Genomic DNA, 20,664 nt, shown 5'->3' on the forward strand with positions numbered 1-20,664 from the left:
AGCTAGATACGTTTTAAATTCTGACTAAACACTGTTGCTGACATCATCACATTTACATTATTTACCTTGTCAGAATGTTGCACAACATCAGGTAGCACAAGTTTAATATCCATCTTTTGACATAAGTCCTGGCTAACAGATTCACATTATTGGAATTTACAACTAAGAATTTGTGCTTCAGCATGTTGTGACCATAAGTCACATTTTCATGTTTCTCCACATCACTTTATAGCATTTCCACTGCATCCAAGAACGCGGCATTTTGTTGGAGAAATAACAACACCTGCTCAGGCTGCATCAATTTGACACAGTTTAGAAACATGACTTCCACTATCAAATTCAAAATTGACAACACAAAAACCCTCGGATATTAAAGAATACTGGGGAAATTCATGTAGTACATAATTCGTTTTAAATGCTTCTAAATTATTTTGAAAAATTAAAAAGGGACACTAAGTTAACAACTAAACTTTAAGTTAAGCACATAGGGGAAACTCAAAGGCACTGTTATCATTTTGTAACCAAGAAATTAGCCTTAAAAATAAATATTCCTTTTTACTCAGTAAAATTACAATTATCTACACATAGTATAAAACCAATGACTGATTTTCAGTAGCAAAAGTCCTAATTCATGAATTTGAAAAAACTGTCAAAGTTGACAACAGGTACGAACTCACGACATAGCCCAATTCAAAATTCCCACCTTGAAGGATGCACTGGCTAGCAGAATCTAACAATATGCCCAACTGTAGAAGAACTTTAAGAAACTAAAATATTTTACAGGAGCTCCATACTTAGCTTTCTTCATCAAGTAACTGCAACATGTTGCCAATACAACTCCATGAATGCAAAATTATTCCAGAGCACACTGGGTGGTGTGTGAATGTTTCAGCAGATATGAGAGTGATAAGAATCATGGCAATTCTGCATGCTCTTGCCAAATCAGTATGAGAAGGGTGAATGGAACCACTGGTAAATGCTGTGGGCAAGGGAAAGAGGCCCTTGCCTGGTCCTTTTATGATCTACCACTGTATCAAATCAAAGGCACTATACTGGCTAAGACCAACTAAGAGAGAATTCTTGGAAACTGGTTTGTCTGCCTTATGGAGCCCTAGGGAGACCATAAAGGTAAGTCATTTGAGAGTAAATAGTGGCTACATTAATAAAAATAAATATGCATTAACTCTTTTGACATAACCTACTCAAGTTCACAAAACAACTCGCAAAAGCAAAGATATGGAAAATTTTAAAAACTATTTAAACTACTGATGTCACTGATAATTAAAGAAAATCTTCTATTAAGAAAAGGGGTTCCCTCGATGAATAAAAACAATTAAATCTGACCAAAATCCTTATTTTCAATATGTGAAACTCTACTTTCCCTTCATCTACAACATTCAATACACTTACTTTTTGAGAACATCCTGTTTTTTCTGTTCATCTGATGTAGGTTTTCCCATTTCTTTCTGCCGTTGATCATACATCATTTTTTCTACCATGCCTCTTGTTTCTCCATCCAAATCTCCTAACTTCGAAGGCTCAGGATTAACTTTCCTGGTATTAATCTCAGGATCAGACATTACTAAACGGCCCCACCACTCCATTTTATTTATCTGAAATATATATGGTACAATTATATATAATATAAAAATCTAATGTTATTTAATTTGTTTCTTACAACCCCATTATTCATATATGACCACATTCATGGTCTTCAAATACTTCCAGATAATACACTTGCTTGTCTAACAGACAAGATCAGTTAGCATCATGGGACATGTGCCACTTGGAGCTTCAGGCACCACTGACATCAATTCTTATGTGTCTGTCTGCAGGACTGTTTACAGCTATGCATAATTTCCTTCACTGCAGGATTGCCAGCATTCCTTATTAACTTGTAAATTGATTTATTTCTTAATTTTTCACATTTTAATTTTCCATTCCATTTCACTTTTTAGTAAGTTAAGAAAAATTATATTTTCATAAAATTAAGTTTCATATATACTTACCAAGTCATTACATAGCTAAAGTTTTAACCTTGCACAGCAGCCTTTTATTTAAAAATCACAGTAACACTTTGACAGTTACTGTAGGTAACAAGCCCAGCCCAGTTAACGGGTAGTGTTGGAACAATGTAGCTGGTAGCATCATTCTGTTTGTGCCCTTATCTCCATTAGAGGGGAGGAAAGATTGCTCTGATTCTGTAATTACTTGGTAAGTATATATGAAACAATTTTATTATGAAAATATAATTTTCATGTACGTAACTTAACAAGTAATTACATAGCTGAATCCCACACCGATAGGGGTGGGATGAATGCACATATTCTACTCCAGAACATTAAGGTGTGACAATGACTTTGAAATGGAAAGGATGGCTAGCACTGAAACAATGCTTGTCATTTCCTTACCTGGTAAGAGAGCTACTGTAGGTGAATACTGACTCTGGTTGGAGCTCATCTTAACCTGTAGTGGTGTGGCACTTGAGCCGAGGGTCACCTCTACATAAGTGGGAGTGTTACTACAGAGGGTAGGCCTGATTGCTGACAAGACATATATAATAAATGCCCTGCCCTGGGCGTAGTACCAATAAAACAACCAGCCAGACAATGCTGTCACCTATGCTGCCAAAAAACCACAACCCATCCACTAAGACTGGTGGGTGTTCCAGGTAAAAGTACTCCCAGGCTCCCCAAAAACTCGACACCTTACGTCAAGGCTAAGAGACAGAGGAGAGAAAGAATGCTTCCTATGCTTCTTCCCCCAATACCATGCCAGCCGCTGATAATGGCTCCAGGGCACTGCAATTCTCAAATACTGTTTCGACTTCTTTTAAGATCGATTTGCACCTCCAAAAGGTCGACTGAAGAATGGATGAAAGGGACAAATTATGCCTGAAAGTAAGAGAGGTAGCAACTGTTCAGACTTCATGTGCTTTCACTTTGAACGATGGCAAAATGTCCTCCTAAATCCCAGAATGCGCCTTGGAAATCAGGTCCCTTAGGAAGAAAGACAATGCGTTCTTCGAATGAGGGTGAGAGGGATTCTTGACAGAACACAAGAGGTTGTTGGATGGCCCTCTGATCTTCTCGGTCTTTCACAGATAATATCTTAGGACTCTGAAGGGGCACATAACCCTTTATTCTTCCTCTGGGCCCATGATTTCCATTAAACTCTAAAGGTGGAAGGAATGAGGCTAGGGCTTGGATGGTTCCTTGTTCTTGGCTAGGATACCTACAGTAAAAGAGCACACTGCATCTCCCTGGGAGAAGCCTACCCTCGATTCAATAGCTTGCAGTTCACTTAAATGCTTTGCAGCCTCCAAAGCTACAATGAAGAGTGTCTTCTTGGGGCGCTTGGAAGAATGTGCTAAAAGGTCTTGAATTGACTTCTTCTGAAGGTCCAAAGCGATTTCCTCCACTATCGACTGAGGGAAATGGTGATGTAAATCCAAAGGCAAAGGTATTGCCCTACTTACAATGGGGTTAGGTTCCAAAAACCCATCGTTTGTTGAAAAAATCGTATCTCGAATATAGCCTAGCCTACACTGGGTTAATCAGTACCATCTATATATATATGGTAGCCTAGCCTACACTATAAGGTATACTCTATACATACACGGTATAGTAATTGTTATGTCTTCTAATTCTGCAGGTTCAATGCAGACTGACTTATGATAATTCAGTATAGAGAAACTGAATAACACTAACAAGAGTTAGCCTACCATACAGTATGGTATACTATGCACGTAGACAGTAGCCTAGCCTTCAGTATACTCTATACATATACGGTATAGTAGTAATTATTAATATTAGCTAATTCTGCAGGTTCAGTACAGACTGACTTATGATAATTCAGTACAAAAAGAAATTGAATAACAAGAACAAGAATCAGACTGTCCTGTAAGGGGTACTCACCAAGATTCGGTCTGTTGGCAGCATACGCGTGAACGGTGTACGGCTGTTCATGGCTACATATAACTAAAAATCAGAAGAGGAGGAGGATGATAAAGCCGCAGGATCATCAACTCGCTCCTCTTCAGATAGTATTTCTTCTTCTGTAAGTTCAGGTGTTTCAAAGTTGTTAAGAGATGTAGAGGATCGAGGCTCAAATGTCGGGGATGGGGTGCAGGCGGGAGTAGGGGTGGCGGAAGACGATGCCACTGGAGTTGTTCTCTTAAAGATGTATTCCGTCGTCGGTTGAATAGTGCGTTTTCTTTTTGTTCTTCATAAATAACTTGGTAACATGCAACAGTGTCTTGATGTGCTCTCTCAACTTTAGCAAACTGTTCCATGTTCCCATCCATTTCACTTGAAAGTTTCAGTCCATGTTCAAATGAGGCGAAAACCTCTGACAGCGCTTTTGTTGTAAACTTTTGCTCCGGCTCTTCTTCAGATTCTTCTTCTTCTGCTCTTTTTCTCTCTTCTGCAAGTGCAATTAAATCTTCTGCCGTTAGCTCTACATCTTGCACATCTAAAAGATCTTGGATATCTTCCTCATCAGTTTCTAAATCTAAACTTCTCCCAAGTGTCAAGATCTTTTTATTAATTTCCACAACTTCTTCATCCTTATCAAAACTTTTAAATGAGTTCACATACACTTGTAGCAGATTTTTCCAAACCCCACTCATACATTCTTTCCTTACCTCCTTCCACGCCTTTCCAATGTTCATAATGGAGTTCAGAACATTGAATTCCTTCCAGAAAGTTCTGAGATCTTTCTATAACATCAACTATTGGTCCCTTAATGACTAATTGTGGAAAACTGTTAACAACCCTTAAGTGCAATTCAGAATTACTTCATAGTAGAAATACCAGTAGCAGGATGAAGACCATTTGTAAGCTCCAGAAAATCATAAAGAAAAGGTTTATATGAGGACATTCTGTGAATTCGGGTAAAGGTTGGTTGGTTATTTAGCCAGTGTTATGCCAGCACAAACCCTTACCTAAAAGCAGACTATAAGTGCGCTACAGATGTGAAAGGAATAACAGGCTTAATGTGGACCTCTAGACTCTACCAAACCAACAAACTAAACTCAGGAAAAAAGTACACTGACAGAAGAGCAGAGAGAAATTTTTCATGTCTAGTTATGGAAATAAAAACTCTTAACATTAAAATGTAATGATTATGGTAATTATCAGTTTTCCATTATTCCAAGGGAATCTACAATAGATAAATGCAATCTTTATAATGAGGCCTTTTAAAAAGTAACAAGAATAATATAGAAGTCTACCGTATATTTGTGGATTTCTCAAAGAAACAAACCATGTCAGACACACGCAATGGCATGGCCACTACTCACTCCTCTTGCTGGAGAGAGAAGTAAAGGCTATTGAGAAGCATATATGTGTGTTGTATGGAACATATAAATGCTGAAATAGCATGACTGCAACTCACCTGCATCAAGCCAGGTCCAGCATATGACACATCATACGCTGGAGAAGAAAGGAAAGAAGGGAAAGAAAAGAGACCAGATATCTCACTCATTCCCTCTTCCACACTATCACCTTCGGCACGATACAAACTGTCCCGCCTGGCACACTGGACGAGATATACAAACTGTTGAGTAGCCATCTCCGGATCTGAGGAAAAAGTGTCCAAGGACCTGTGGGCAAAGTCCTTCTGGAGGAAGGAAATGAAAGCGGTCTGACAAAGTCAAGAACCAGCATTCAAAATCCTATGAACAGACAAGTTCTTCTTAAATGCCGGAGAGGAACTTATCCCTCTGATGTCATGTAGGCTAGGCTACTAATCCCACCCAGTTCTTGAGGAAGAAGAGATATTTCTTCACCTGTCCTTAACCAAGAATATCCAGAGGTGTCTTGAATCCTTTCTTGAGCTGAGAAGAGCTTCAACAGCAGTAGGAGTGATCACAGGTGGGGATTTAACTTCAGAATTGAATATGAATAATACTGAACTCATGAATGAGATCAATAACAACTTCATAAGAGGAAAGAAAAACTTATTCTTCAAATCCTCTATTTCCTATGGTGAGGGTAAATGCCATAAAAGAGAGAGAGAGAGAGAGAGAGAGAGAGAGAGAGAGAGAGAGAGAGAGAGAGAGAGAGAGAGAGAGAGAGAGAGAGAGAGAGAGAGATCGGAATCGTGAAGCTTTATTTTGGTAACTTAAGCTCCTGTTAAGCAGAAGTTTTGGTATACACTACATAAACTCTCACAAAACTGAACAGCTGAAAATATCCTTACCTTCTCTAAAGTTAGAACAATTGCTTTGGCATTGTCAAGATACCAATTGCACTCTTCTACTTTGATTTCATTGTATAGTTCACCATCTATGATTGGGGTAGCATTTTTTAGTCCAGCCTTAATAGTTCGACGACCAAAACTGACAACCACATCTCTGGATTTGACCTTTATATTCAAAGGAATGATGACCTGAAATACAAGAAAAAGGATACATACAGTTATTTGATGTAATAATACACTGTAACATATCATCAGGTCACTATCACTACTGTGGAAAGGGCTGCATGTCTCTATTTACACTGCGTACACCATCAAGTCAGAGAAATTCAATTGGGTACTTCAATTAAAAAAAAATGTAACAGCAAAATATAAGGGCAATCTATAAAAAAAAAGGGAAAATAAAATCTAACAAGGATAATCTTAAGTCTTTAATTAATAATGAATAAGAAAGACCTTATAGATAAAACATACTGCACCTTTGCAAAATGAAAATAAATGTCAATGAAAATTTGGGAACTACAGAAATACCTGTTCAACATTAACATCGGTGATACATCAAACAGTGACAACTGATATCACATCAAACTTTATCTTTTGAAAATGTGAAAATTTATTCAGATCATTCATAACTAAAAATAAATACTGTATGGATGGGTAGGATGAGGAAACTGCAGGGTTACAGGAGGAAAAAGGAGGCTGCTCAGTACAATTACAGGACAGAGAGATTATTGAAAAATGTCATAAAAGCAAATGAATACAGTAGTAATATAACCGCTGAGATTCTAATATTATACAATAAATTACATCTTGTACAGAAAAACTGGAAAATGCATTAAAATATTGTATGTGACCTTGCCTGGGTACAGCTTCCCCAAAGCAAATACTGTGTTGTTACTGCACAGCAAGCACTAACTGTGATGTCACATAAGCAAAATTATTGAGAAAAATTCCTGCACTGAGAAAAAGGATACTTAGAAAATTGGCCTTAAAACAGCACATGATTATGGAGAAATTGTGTCTCAAGAGAATGCAACCCTGTGCAACAAATGTGATTATTACTGTTGAACGTGGATGACAGATGAAAGACACGTTGTTATGATAGATGGAAGACATATTGTTATTATTATTATTATTACAGTAAACCCCACATATTTGCGGGGGATGCGTACCACACACCCCCGCGAATAGCTAAAACCAGCGAACACTTAGAACCCTTCAAAAAACACTCAGAACTGCCTGTTCTGATAGTTCAAACACACACACAACAAACTAAAAATGCTTGTACAGGTATTACCCTACTTACGGTGGGGTTAGGTTCCAAAAAAAAAAAAAAAAAAAAAAAAATCGTTTGTTAGAAAAAACATAAATACCAACACTTATCTCGAACATAGCCTAGCCTACATGGGGTTATTCGGTATCATGTACTGTATACATTTGTGGTAGCCTAGCCTACACTATAAATATACTCTTTACACACAAGGTATAGTAATTATTAATACCAGCTCATTCTGGAGGTTCATGTAAAGTGACTTATGATAATTCAATACAAAGAGAAATTGAATAACAAACAAGAATTAGCTTAGACTACAATTCAATACAAAGAGAAATTGAATAACAAACAAGAATTAGCTTAGACTACACTATGGTATATTGTATACATACGCGGCTGCGTAGCCTACATTATACTGTAGTGTATATTCGCATATCGTATTATACAAAATGTCAACATAATGAATATGCATCTTTTCCATGGATCTTTTAAAATGTTATGCCTTAATTCACAATACCCAATAACATTGTACAGTATATATATATTCTTATATTGTTTTTGTATTATAAATTGTGATCATAGCGATCATCAATGTTTTAGTTTGGAAATGTTTACGCGGTGTTTTTACTTCGCTGGATTTAATTAACTCAGTTCAGAGCACTCTTCTTGCTCCTAGTTAGCGTAAATGAATCTCTAAAGTCTAGATAATTTATTTATATGGTGCAAGGTTTTTTTCATTATACAAAGTGTTTTTAAGTCGAAATGTAACTAAAATACGTCTCGTTGTGAAATTAATTTATCTATTATTTTCATTAATAAATGACGATTAACGATGGTCGTTCGGGGGCATTTGTTTTGTGTAAAAAATTCAAGATTCCGTTCGCTATTTTCACTTGATTTCATCATAATACGAGCTTTACGTATTTAATGCTTGTGTATATTAATATACACATACATACATATATATAAATATATATATATATACACACATACATATAAAGATTGTACAGTATATTGAATTCCATAATATAGGTGAATTGCAACATTGGAGGCATTTGTAAAGTCAATTATGTCTGTTCCCAAGCCAGTGACTTCGTCTTCATAGCAATGGTTGGATTGCGCCTGTAAATAAATTAGCCAGAAATGAACGGGATCTATACACGTCATGCCCTTGAGGTGTTACTCATCAGCGTTCCCTGTCAAGGAAATGTAAACATTACATGAGGTTGATTTGTATCGATGTTGGATAGTGCGAGGAATAGGAAGTGGGCAGAATGAGGAAAACGTGGAGGCTGCAACGATTGTCGTTGGTACCTGAGGCAATATTGACACAATTTCCTCATTCGTACATTCTTGATTTTAGTCAGTCACCTCTCCTCAGAATTTCCTCTTCGGTTTATTCTTTTCGATCCTTTGCGTTTGATTATCTGAAGTAATCATTCGTCTGTTGCCTGTTTCATATAACGGGGTATGACTTGTCTTTGTTAGGAATATGTTGAGTAGCTAGTAAATGTTGCTAAAGTATTCAACTGATTCATGAGTAAGGATACCATTAAACAAGGGTGTGTTGCTAATTAAAGTATTTCTTTTTACCAATCTTGCCACTGGCATGGGAGAACGTCAGAAGAAACTAACAATGATTAGGATTCTATCTGCAATAATTCGTAACACCAAACCTAATACTGAATCATTTGTCAAGGTCACTCGAGGGGGGAAAATGATAAAAGCATTGCTTTTTTTAAACATATTTTTACTACTGTCAAATTTTGCAGATCTTCCTTCACTGTCAAAATGTCAGCCCGCTCTTAGCCTGTAAGAGCATCTGTGTATTTTACTGTTTTCGACTGTAAGTGAAATTTATCAAAGGTATTTTTAAAAGACACCCCCTCAGCATTGCTACAGACTTTTTCATTCGTGGCATTTCAACACTTCCTCGGTGATTCCTGAAATTGGTTCATGGTTAATTATTTTGAGTTTTAAGCATAATGTGCAAATCATGGTAATTTTTTACTGTCGCTCTTACATGTATTTTCAATGTAATCAGTCACAAGACCAAATATTCTAGTGAAATCAGTAGGTCTCGTTCGTAATTAAAAGTTTGCCTTCAGGCGGCATCACAATATAAAATATACGATATCGGAATTCTAAGACGACATTGGCAACCTTTGATACTTGACGATAACAATAACGATGACCATGATATTTCCCAAGGCTACTTTTCTTTCAAGCAGTTTGCAAAGTCTTTTCCCTAGTTAATATTTCAGTAACACCAACAATAAGAAGTTGTATTCAACTGTTATTGCATCAGTAACTTTTCCTTTAAGTGGACTAAAATTTTAAATCGGAAACAAACCGGTTTCATTTGTGAAGTTAAGCCTTTGTTTTTCATTTTATTGCTTCCTTTTGCCTAAACTTCCCAATACTCCAGTAACTATTTATTAATATCACAATGAAAATATCAGATTTCTATGCCACTAGGGATGATGATCACTTTCTCCTAGTATTTCTTGGTGGTCTGTTCAACGTATTGTGCAAACGCTGTCACTTGTATACTTTTCAACTCTACATCCAGGATGAACCATTCGAGCAGAAAACTTCCACAATATCAGGAAAAAGTAAGTATACCTTAGTTTAGCCAGACCACTGAGCTGATTAACAGCTCTCCTAGGGGTGGCCCGAAGGATTAGACTTATTTTACATGGCTAAGAACCAACTGGTTACCTAGCAACGGGACCTACATCTTATTGTGGTATCCGAACCACATTATACCGAGAAATGGATTTCTATCACCAGAAACAAATTCCTCTAATTCTTCATTGGCCGGGCGGAGAATCGAAAGCGGGCCTAGGAGAGTGCTACCGAGTACGATATCGACCCATCCAATGAGGAACTTATCAGTTCGCATCCCATCATTATGATTCAGTATGGAAAAGGAGAATGAGGGCAGCCTATCCTTTTTGGATTGCCTAAGACATGCAAGTAGTAACAGATTTACATAGTGTGTACAGAGTAGAGAAAACCTACAATATATTTCTACCAAATTACATTTTTATACTGTTCAAGAAAATAAGCTAAACCAATGTTTCCAAATAAACGTTTTCAAGATTGTTACATATATATGTAACCCTGAGCATATTGATGAAGAAGTAAAGCAAAGTAGACAAGCTTCAAGACGGGGCAGGAAGTCGCAATAAACTACAGATCGAGCTGGTGGGCGTGGTGGGCGGAAATGGGCAAAACTACTAATGTGGGTACAGTAGGCTTGCTTATGATTCCAGTGTAAAAACAGTAGCATATCTGCTCCGATTCGTTTTACCTCTGAAGATGAGTGGATATAGAGCTGGCCTGGCAAATCACATATCAGCGGTAATAAACCCCCAAAGAAGAGGTTTGTCTTCATTATTTGTTTTCTGGTGAGACTGCCTACATACGATTTATTGTAAATACTATTACTATGTAATAAGAAAGAATGGGTTAAAGAAATGTTCTGGGTTAACAATTTTAAAAAGTGATCTATTAAAAGTGTTAGATGTTAACACACATAAGTACCTACGGTACATTGATAACATGCAGACAGTCAGTCAAAAGAAGTGATCACAATTATGGATATAAAACCTTTACTAATTCCCGCCGTACATTCATGTTAGGAATAAAATATGTACGCGAAAGTTAAAAATATATACATACAAATCAATATTTGCAGATTTTTAAAAGGTGATGTAGCGATTCATCTTCAGAACTTAACAGGATCCATATTTTCGATCAAAATAGCCCAGGTCAACCTGAAGTGTAAGGTGTGTGTGTGTGTGTGTGTGTGTGTGTGTGTGTGTGTGTGTGTGTGTGTGTGTGTGTGTGTGTGTGGGTGTGTGATCAGTCTCGTTTCACCTTGGAAATCTTAGTGTAACCACTTCTACTGTACTCAAGTGTGAATGCTGAACAACTGATTCATTTCGAAAAACTACAGCATGAGTACACGAACACAGTTAACAATCTGAAACGTCCCTAAGGTCTTACTGTTTCGAACAAACTGATTCTCAAGTTATTTATTGTCACTGTATATTCTAATATTATGGTGTTAACAATTCTCATGGGTCTTTTCCTTCTATTTTATGCAGTTACTCAACATCTGCCCTTGGAGAAGTTGAACTGGTTTTTCTCCGTCGTCGGTCGAGTCTCCGTCAAAAACCTTTTATTCAGAATGACTCTACAGATCATCAACGACTGTGGGAAAATTACTCTTGGGTAACAGGTATTTACTATAACAATTACAGCACGAAGTTGTAGAGAAGGCGTGAGTAAAGAGTCAGCGTCTACAAACTTACTGATTTATTCAGACAATAAACAGACAGGTCAATAACTCTTGCGAGTGGAAACGTAGCGTCCGACGCTAGGCGAACGAACACAGGTCACCACACAATCATTTGTGTTTGTTGACAGATGAGTATACGCATATAAACTGATATACAGGGCATGGCTGTAGCTATGGTACATATGGCTGAAATGCTGACAATGTAATGCGTGTGGCAATAAAGATACATTTAACATGACAATAATATGAATGGAGATATGTGTATAAAAGATGCGGGCCGCTTGCTATGTTTCTTGCGTCCGCGGCGTGCTTCGCGCTCGGAAATGTTACTGTGCGCAGACTGGCGAGCCAGGGGAGATGACGTGCGTGGGGTCCACGTGGGACCCTACTAAGTGAATATCAATCACTATCAATTTCATATGATTTATGCTATAAAGTTTTAATTATGCCTACTGTAACTGACATCTTTCTGAATGTATGGTGCTCCAATCCACACTAATAATCTCCAAGATTTATACACTCAAAACGAAGTTACGAATTGAAGTTCTGACGATACTGCTGGCAATGGCGAAGTGGGATCCCGGAATGAAAAAGAATGATTTTATTGTATCTCAAATGTAAAATAATAATCATAACGACACAGTACGCGCATAAGGCCATGGATTTACACTTTCCAGAGCCACTTTTGCTACTAAATGAAAATGTGTGTAAGTGCGTGAATTTATGTGTGTATACATATCTCCCACAAACATTCATGACTCATGCCATCAGCAACCGCACAGAACCAGTGACCTCAACACCTGTGAAACTGTGAAGCGCGAAGTAAGAAACTGGTCAGTGACTGTGGCAAAGGTAAACATTCTTGGAAGGCCTCAAGGGAAAATAAACAACGCGGCTTTGTGCTCTCTCTCTCTCTCTCTCTCTCTCTCTTCTCTCTCTCTCTCTCTCTCTCTCTCTCTCTCTCTCCGAACATCATCAAATTACTGTATGCTAGAAAGTTAACGCTTCTCGACTGACAATCAACATTCCATCTATTACTGATAATCAGATATAAATATTCTATTTTTTGTTTTATAAAAATTAAATCAGAAATCCCTGTCAACTTCCGATAAAACAGAAATGTGAAAAAATTATCATACCAATTATTTAGAAACTATTAAAGCAATGTCCAATCGGGGGTGATCATTCTCTTTACACAATTTATACATTTCTCACTCTGCCCCACCAGGAGGCGTGAAGACTGAGGAAACGCGTGACAACGCCGCTGGTCGATTAGTGGTAAACAGCCTCAAAAAACAAGGAAGCGTCGAAGGGCGAAAGACAAAGGAAAGGCTGTACCGAACCAATACGATGTAATATACAACTTCTCATCTGTAACATCGGACAAACACGCTCATTTCGTCGAGGGAACTGTTGACCCATAGTGGTCATGCTGTGGAAGATATCTGAGATCGATCACTCTGGACAAATTCTTCAAGCGGACTACGGTGGGGGTTTTAATTTAAATATTAGGCTATATTCATTTCCCTGGGTTACAAATATCTAAAACAAAAAGTATATCTTATGTTAACCAGACCCTGAGCTGATTAACAGCTCTCCTAGAGAGGGCTGGCCCGAAGGATTAGACCCATTTTACGTGGCTAAGAACCAATTGGTTACCTAGCAACGGGTCATACAGCTCATTGTGGAATCCGAACCACATTATAGCAAGAAATGAATTTCTATCAACAGAAATAAATTCCTCTAATTCTTCAATGGCCGCCCGGAGACTCGAACTGGGGGGAGAGAGAGAGAGAGAGAGAGAGAGAGAGAGAGAGAGAGAGAGAGAGAGAGAAGGCGGGGGATGACAAACTACCACTAAATGTGTTTTTAGCATAGTAAACAGAATAAAATATATGGTGAGAGAGTTTGTCAGCTCACTGGTTACAATGAGAAACACAAGCCCAGAATAGGCAGTTGATTCATGACAACCATAAGATGATAAAACAAAAAACTATCATACTTGATCATGAGAATCAATTTAGTGCCGTTGAAGACCTTTTCTGCAGTTACTGTTATTGAGCTCTATAACATAAGGTCGGCTTTCGTTGGATAATGAATTCCTACGTCTCTACGTTTCATGCAAAACTGTGAGAGGCAAGATTAGCTGACAACTTGTTCATCAATACTTCCATAAAACTTACAGATAAGCAAGAATAATGGAATACGGTTACACGAGGCGGCGCCACAAAACACGATGATCATGGAAGATGGAAAACTTTCCAACGATTCCGAAATCGAAGAGTTCCACCAATTGGGGAAAAATTTCCTCGTCATTTTTCTCCGAATAAAACCAGCGAAGTGAACCCGGGATTCCCAAAAGAAATAGGAAACGTTCCCGCCTCTCGTCAAATTAGTTAGGGCCTAAGTTGTAGAGGTCTACTCGTCCATATCAAGGGAATGTCTTCTGCCAATACAGGGAACGTGAAGGGATGCCAGTTCCGTGATCACAGCTGGAAGAATCTGCATAGTCGACATCTCATTTCTCTTATGTAGCATCTCCCAAAACATCTGTCAGCTTATGAATGCAGGATCGTAGGTACATGCTTGCATACATTAAAGAGCTGCACACTTTCACACAAACCCAAGCGCGCGTGCGTGCACACATACACAAATACATATGCCCATGAAGTTAAAAAATGCCCATAAAAACACTATTTACAAATCAAAACCAAATATTTCGAATAACAAACTCTTGTATTCCTAGTCAGTAATACGCAAGTTTCTTATTCGAAATACAAAAATACGAAACTTATTTCGAATAACAAATCAATGTATTGTCGTGGAAACAGTGTTTTTATGGGTCTTTTTAACTTCACAGAGCACTTTTAGACTACATTACAGTAATACACGCATATATATATATATATATATATATATATATATATATATATATATATATATATATATATATATATATATATATATATATATATATATATATATATGACATTTTTATCACACCGTGATTTATATACAATCATGAAGCTACAAATGTCGCTTAATATCAATCCACGCTGCTCGGGAATATCCTCGATGGGGAATTATCACCGAAGAGGAATTTATAAGTGATAAACGGACGGGTACTGCCGAGTCTCGATCCCACGACACAGATACTCATCCAGCAACTCCAGTCGACGTTACCACTCTTGATTTATCACTTATAAATTCCTTCGGTGATAATTCTCACCGGGGGATATTCCCGAGGCAGCGTGGATTTGATATTAAGCGACATTTGTAGCTTCATGATTTATATATACATGTGTATATATATATATATATATATATATATATATATATATATATATATATATATATATATATATGAAATGGAAGGCATAATTTAGGCCAAAGATCGAGCGATGGGACCTATGAGGTCATTCGGCGCTGAAAGGTAAATTTCGAGTAGAAAGCTACTGAAAGCGAACTGAGGAAAACCTGCACTATGAAACAATATTGTTGGGAGAGGGTGGAAGGCAAGTTAATAAAAAGAGAATATGAACAGGGGTACAGTAAAAGGACTCCAAGGGGTTGTAGCTAGGGGCCAAAGGCACACTGCAAAGAACCCACGTAATGCCTACAGTGCACCAGGTGAGGGGAATTATATATATAATTATTTTTTATATATTGTGTGTATATATATAATATGTGTGTATATATATGGGATATATATATATATATATATATATATATATATATATATATATATATATATATATATATATATATATATATATATATATATATATATTGTAGAGGTAAACCTCACACACACCATCTCATCCTCCAAGACAGAGTAAAGATATAATATAAAAACATTTCACGTTCTATTAAAATAATGCCTACTGTTTCAATTTAAACAGTAAAAGGTTAGCTGTGGACAAGATTCACCCCTATTGACTACTCTCACCACTACCCTTCTGGGTAAACACTTAATCCCTTTTCTTTGTCCACGTGACTGCCCACAGACCTTGATTTCTGGTGCTGTTCTGTCAGAAGATGCTAATCCCACCTGAGGCAAAGCCAGCATAGGAGACCAGTCAAAAGTGAAAGCGACTCCCATGCCTAACTACTGACCCATGTGTCCGGCACCATCTTGAACACCTGGACATAGAGGACCCCACATCCCATGTATGTGACCTGCATAGAAAACGGGATCCCGCCGCCATAGAGCACCACCTACAAAGAGCAGGATCGTAATCCTCCGACGTGATAAAAGGGCGTCACATGGGCAGATCGTTCTTAGAAGAGCTTGGAACTTGGAAGACGCTGGAACTTGACTAGGACACTTCTGCCCTTCCTTGCTTCCCTAGTGCTGACCCCCCTTTGCTGTCCCACGTGGCTGTCCAGAGCTTAAGTAACTTTTGTAGAGAGTCCTTTTCACACTACCCTCCATTCGCTGGCGCCCTCCAAAGACGAGGAATCCGTTTCCTGACGAGGGTAAGGTACTCACGTCCCTGTAAATCTTTTCCTATTTTTCTGTTTCCTTTCATAGTGCGATATATCTACAGCAAGACCTGTATTGCTTTTATTTTGTGTTATGTTAATTTACGAATCAGTGAAGAAAGTGTAATGTAATTGTGTAAAATTACAGTTATCAGAATCGAGTACTTTTCTAGGCACCTTCTGCGCGATCCCTTGATTAAAGCGCCTTACTGCAGCTAAGTAACCATGTGTCTCTCGATTGCAGATAGGAGTTAGCCTGCTGTGGACCTATTATCATCTTGTGTGCGAAGTGGCATAACAACTGCTCTTCTCCCCTGCGGTGGCCCTTTGAAGCCGGCCCCCTTTGAGTTTCTTCAGAGAATTAACCATTTGTTTGTAAGTCTTATTATACGACAGGACTTTGTCCCCCCCGTCATTTTTTAAGCTTCCATTCTTCTGATGTGTTTTTCTAATGTAAATACAATTAAGTGAAATCTCAGTGTTTACCTAAAAACTTTCCCCCTTTGAAGGAGCCCTCAGCCAAACTCCTTTTGTATATGGTTTTAACTGGACCCATTATTAGAGTCAGATTTCGCCTGCCCAAGGTAAGTTCCCATAGCCTTCTGCTACAACCATATCAATATATATTATTATAATTTGCAAGAAGTCGCTAAAAGCCAATCCTGTAGAATGTTAAGAGTGGGTTTGTCGCTGCATAGCCAGCCCAAGTTGGCCCAGATACCAACACACAAATCTTATCAGTATTCTCATCTGTCCCTTCCTTACCTAGGACAGACATTTGGGTGGCACGGTCAAAAAGGGGCAAGGTTGAGAGGTTGAGTGCCACTCCCCTGAGCAGCTTAAATAAACTAAGCTGCTTAAAACAACCATTCTATGAGGCAATGTGATGCAAGCAGATGGTCAAGACACCTGGAAGATGACACATCTTGGGCACGGCCACCATACAGACCCTACATCAGGTCCCTCGGCAGATGCCTTAAAGAGCCAGGACAGTGAGATCTTTGCAGTTAGCCAGGCACACAAGGGAGATCGCTACGAGACGCTGAGAGGCAGTGCTTGAGTTATGACAGTTCACCTTACGATAATTCGATTTTGCAATGTGGTAAGCAATTAATACCGATACAACAATATTTATAAAATATTTTTAAAATTCCCGCAGGTGCAGGCAGCAGTGTACAATCAGGCAGCGAGAGACCAAATTACAATAGACCAGCTTCTTTTCCTCCAACTCTTTATCCCATCTTCTAGTTAAAAAAGAAACAGAGAATGATAAAGGTATTGTTAGTAACGTTATACTCTTGCGTAAATGTGTACAGCCATAAACAACCGAATGAGAAACTCGTTTTGTTTATAACCCAATCGGATAACAACAGCCCTTATGCTTGCATTTCAACCATACGGTAATGTGCAAGGTTGTGGGACAAGCAGATGGGTCGAGAATAGACTGGTGAGCGGGGTAGCTGATGTTCTGAGGTGATGAAAAGTTGATTAAGAGATAGTGAAGGAAAGAGTATGAAAGTGTTCGGAAGAAGAGAGATGTGAATAAATCTGAACAAGAGTAATGAGGGTAAATGGGAATAACGAAGATGTATCAATGAATGTTCAAATGGATGGTGGAAAAAAGGAAGCAGTCGATTCTTGCTGTTACTTGGCAGTAAATATTTCAGAAGATTTGAAGGATTCGCATTCTATGCGAAGCAAGGAAGGTAATGTGCATGGAGTGGAAGGTAACTCAGTGTGCCCTGGAGAGTCAAGGGGTTGGATGTGAATGAAAGGAAAAGGGTGGAATCCGTAGATGCAAACTTCAGCATGAGAGTTGTTGAGAGAGTGAGAAACACGGATACGTAAAAGGGGCAGTAAACGGGTTAGCATACGTGAGAGGACAGATCACAGTGTTTTGAGATGCTTCAGTCATGTAGAAAGCATGAATGACATCCAGTTGATCAAAAAGTATACAATTCAGAAGTGTTAGAAGGAAAAAGTTAAGTATATCTTAGTTTAACCAGACCACTGAGCTGATTAACAGCTCTCCTAGGGCTGGTCTGAAGGGTTAGACTTATTTTACGTGGCTAAGAACCAATTGGTTACCTAGCAACGGGACCTACAGCTTACTGTGGAATCCGAACCACATTATACCGAGAAATGAATTTCTATCACCGGAAATAAATTCCTCTAATTCTTCATTGGCCGGCCGCAGACTCGAACTCAGGCCTAGCAAAGTGCTAGCCGAGAACTCTACCGACTCGTCAAACGTGGAACTAGTGTTAGGAGGAGGGAGGAAAGGATGCCCTAATAATGGCTATACAGATGGTGTGAAAAAGGTATTTGCTACGATGGTCCTTAAAATCCAGGATGCGAGCTCGTGAGCAAGGTGGGATCGATGTGCGTATGCTGAATTTTCTGGAAGCATACTGAGTGGTTAATGTTGTGGAAGTTTTCTAAGCACAGGGTTCATCCAGATTAAACAGTTTACTGCAAGTGTAGAAATTATCAGTCTTTTCTTATCTCGGGAGCTACCCTATTAGGGGAAACAAATTAAAGTTTTAAAAAAAATTTGTGCGCGCTTTGCAGCTCCCTGGTATTGTGGTGCATGTAAGTGGAGGTCACTTCTACAAGTGCATTTATTTTACTGACAATAATTATTAATATATTCAGAAGATGAACCCTATTCATATGGAACAAGCCCACATGGGCCACTGATTTGAAATTGAAGCCTCCACTGAAGGGCGATTACGTTTATACTTATTGTCTTGCATTTCTCAGAATCCGCCATCTGTTAGCTAAAGTTTTAATATGATGAGACTATGGCTTTGATTTGACAGTACAGTTACCTTGAAAAACGTCTGGGTACGCCTAAGGTAGGTAGAACGCAGTCTCCTCAAGGAGTCCAGTGGTGGGTGACAGGACTGGTCTGCACTGGTCAATCACTGGCAAACATTATTACGCGCTTATCAGTACTCTTGTTTCTTTTTTTCAGTGAATGGCCTATGATCCCTATTTTAAATATAGTTTTTACCAATTTATTTTGTTAATTGCATCTCATTAGATGTGTTATGTGCTATTTCTACTATATACATACATACACACATATGTATATATATATACATATATATAATTTATGATTTCAAAATTTAAATAGTTATCCAAAACTATTCTACAATAATGCTACAAAGTAGACATGGCACAATAACACCTAATGACTAATGAGATGCAATTAAATTAAATTGGTAAAAACTGCATTAATAAGAGAACCAGAGGTCATTCACTGAAAAAAACACAAGAATACTAATAAGCGCGTAATAATGTTTGCCAGCGACTGACCCGTGCAGACCGGTCCGGTCACCACTGGACTCCCTTCAGGAGACTGCGTTCTACCTACCTTTGGCGTACCCAGACGTTTTTCAAGGTAACTGTGCTATCAAATCAAAGCCATCGTCTCATCATATTAAAACTTTAGCTACCAGATGGTGGATTCTGAGAAATACAAGACATTAAGTATAAACGTAATCGCCCTTCAGTATTATATCAACGATGAGCAATAGCAGAGAAGAAATCTTACGGGGTCAACGCCTAACCATGAAAAACTTTAGAAATTATCACGTAGTGAGAACAACGACAAAAGGAATTCTTAAGTACGGCAACACTCTCCAAAAGAAAGTCTATGACCATCCGTCTCTCTCTTAGAATTCGACACGAAAGGAGAAACTATTTAACAGGGAATAATCGCGGTTTACCTTGTACTCTCTACAGGCAGAAACACTCATACATATTATGTAAACACATACATACGCACGCATTATCTTTATATAATTATATATACACATATATATACATATATATATATATATATATATATATATATATATGTATATATATATATATATGTATATATATATATATGTATATATATGTTTATATTATATATACATATATTATATATCATTCAAACTGGATGGTATCTAATGGAGTTTTTATTCCACACAGTTACAAGCTTTCTTGGACAAATAGTCCACATTATACGGATATATATATGGACTGTTTATCCAATATATATATATATATCTATATGGAATATAAATATATATATAGAGTATAAATATACATATACATATATATACAATATATATATATATTATAAAGTTAATATATATATATATATATATATATATATATATATATATATATATATATATATATATATACATATATTATATATACATATATAGAAATGTATATATAAATCATATGTATAATATATATATGTATATATGTTTATAATATATATACATATATTATGGTATATATAATAATACATATATTCCATGAGATACATATGATCCCGATGAGTCAGATATTTATATATACAATATATATATATATATATATATATATATAT

At 37.5% G+C, this 20,664-nt stretch overlaps 1 protein-coding gene across 1 annotated transcript in view; it reads right to left on the reverse strand.

Moving 5' to 3' along the window:
* Window positions 1-877: 877 nt before the first annotated feature.
* LOC136837412 (nuclear migration protein nudC-like) overlaps window positions 878-20,664 on the reverse strand; it is a 265,836-nt gene continuing 246,049 nt past the window's right edge. Inside the window, exons 3-4 of the mRNA XM_067102196.1 lie at window positions 6,205-6,393; window positions 878-1,613 (exon numbers count right to left, since the gene is read on the reverse strand). Of these exons, the coding sequence (XP_066958297.1) occupies window positions 1,407-1,613; window positions 6,205-6,393 (396 nt within the window). The 3' untranslated portion in view covers window positions 878-1,406. The remainder of the gene's footprint in view (window positions 1,614-6,204; window positions 6,394-20,664) is intronic.

Source organism: Macrobrachium rosenbergii, chromosome 59 (genome assembly GCF_040412425.1).
Source record: "Macrobrachium rosenbergii isolate ZJJX-2024 chromosome 59, ASM4041242v1, whole genome shotgun sequence".
Lineage (NCBI taxonomy): Eukaryota > Metazoa > Arthropoda > Malacostraca > Decapoda > Palaemonidae > Macrobrachium > Macrobrachium rosenbergii.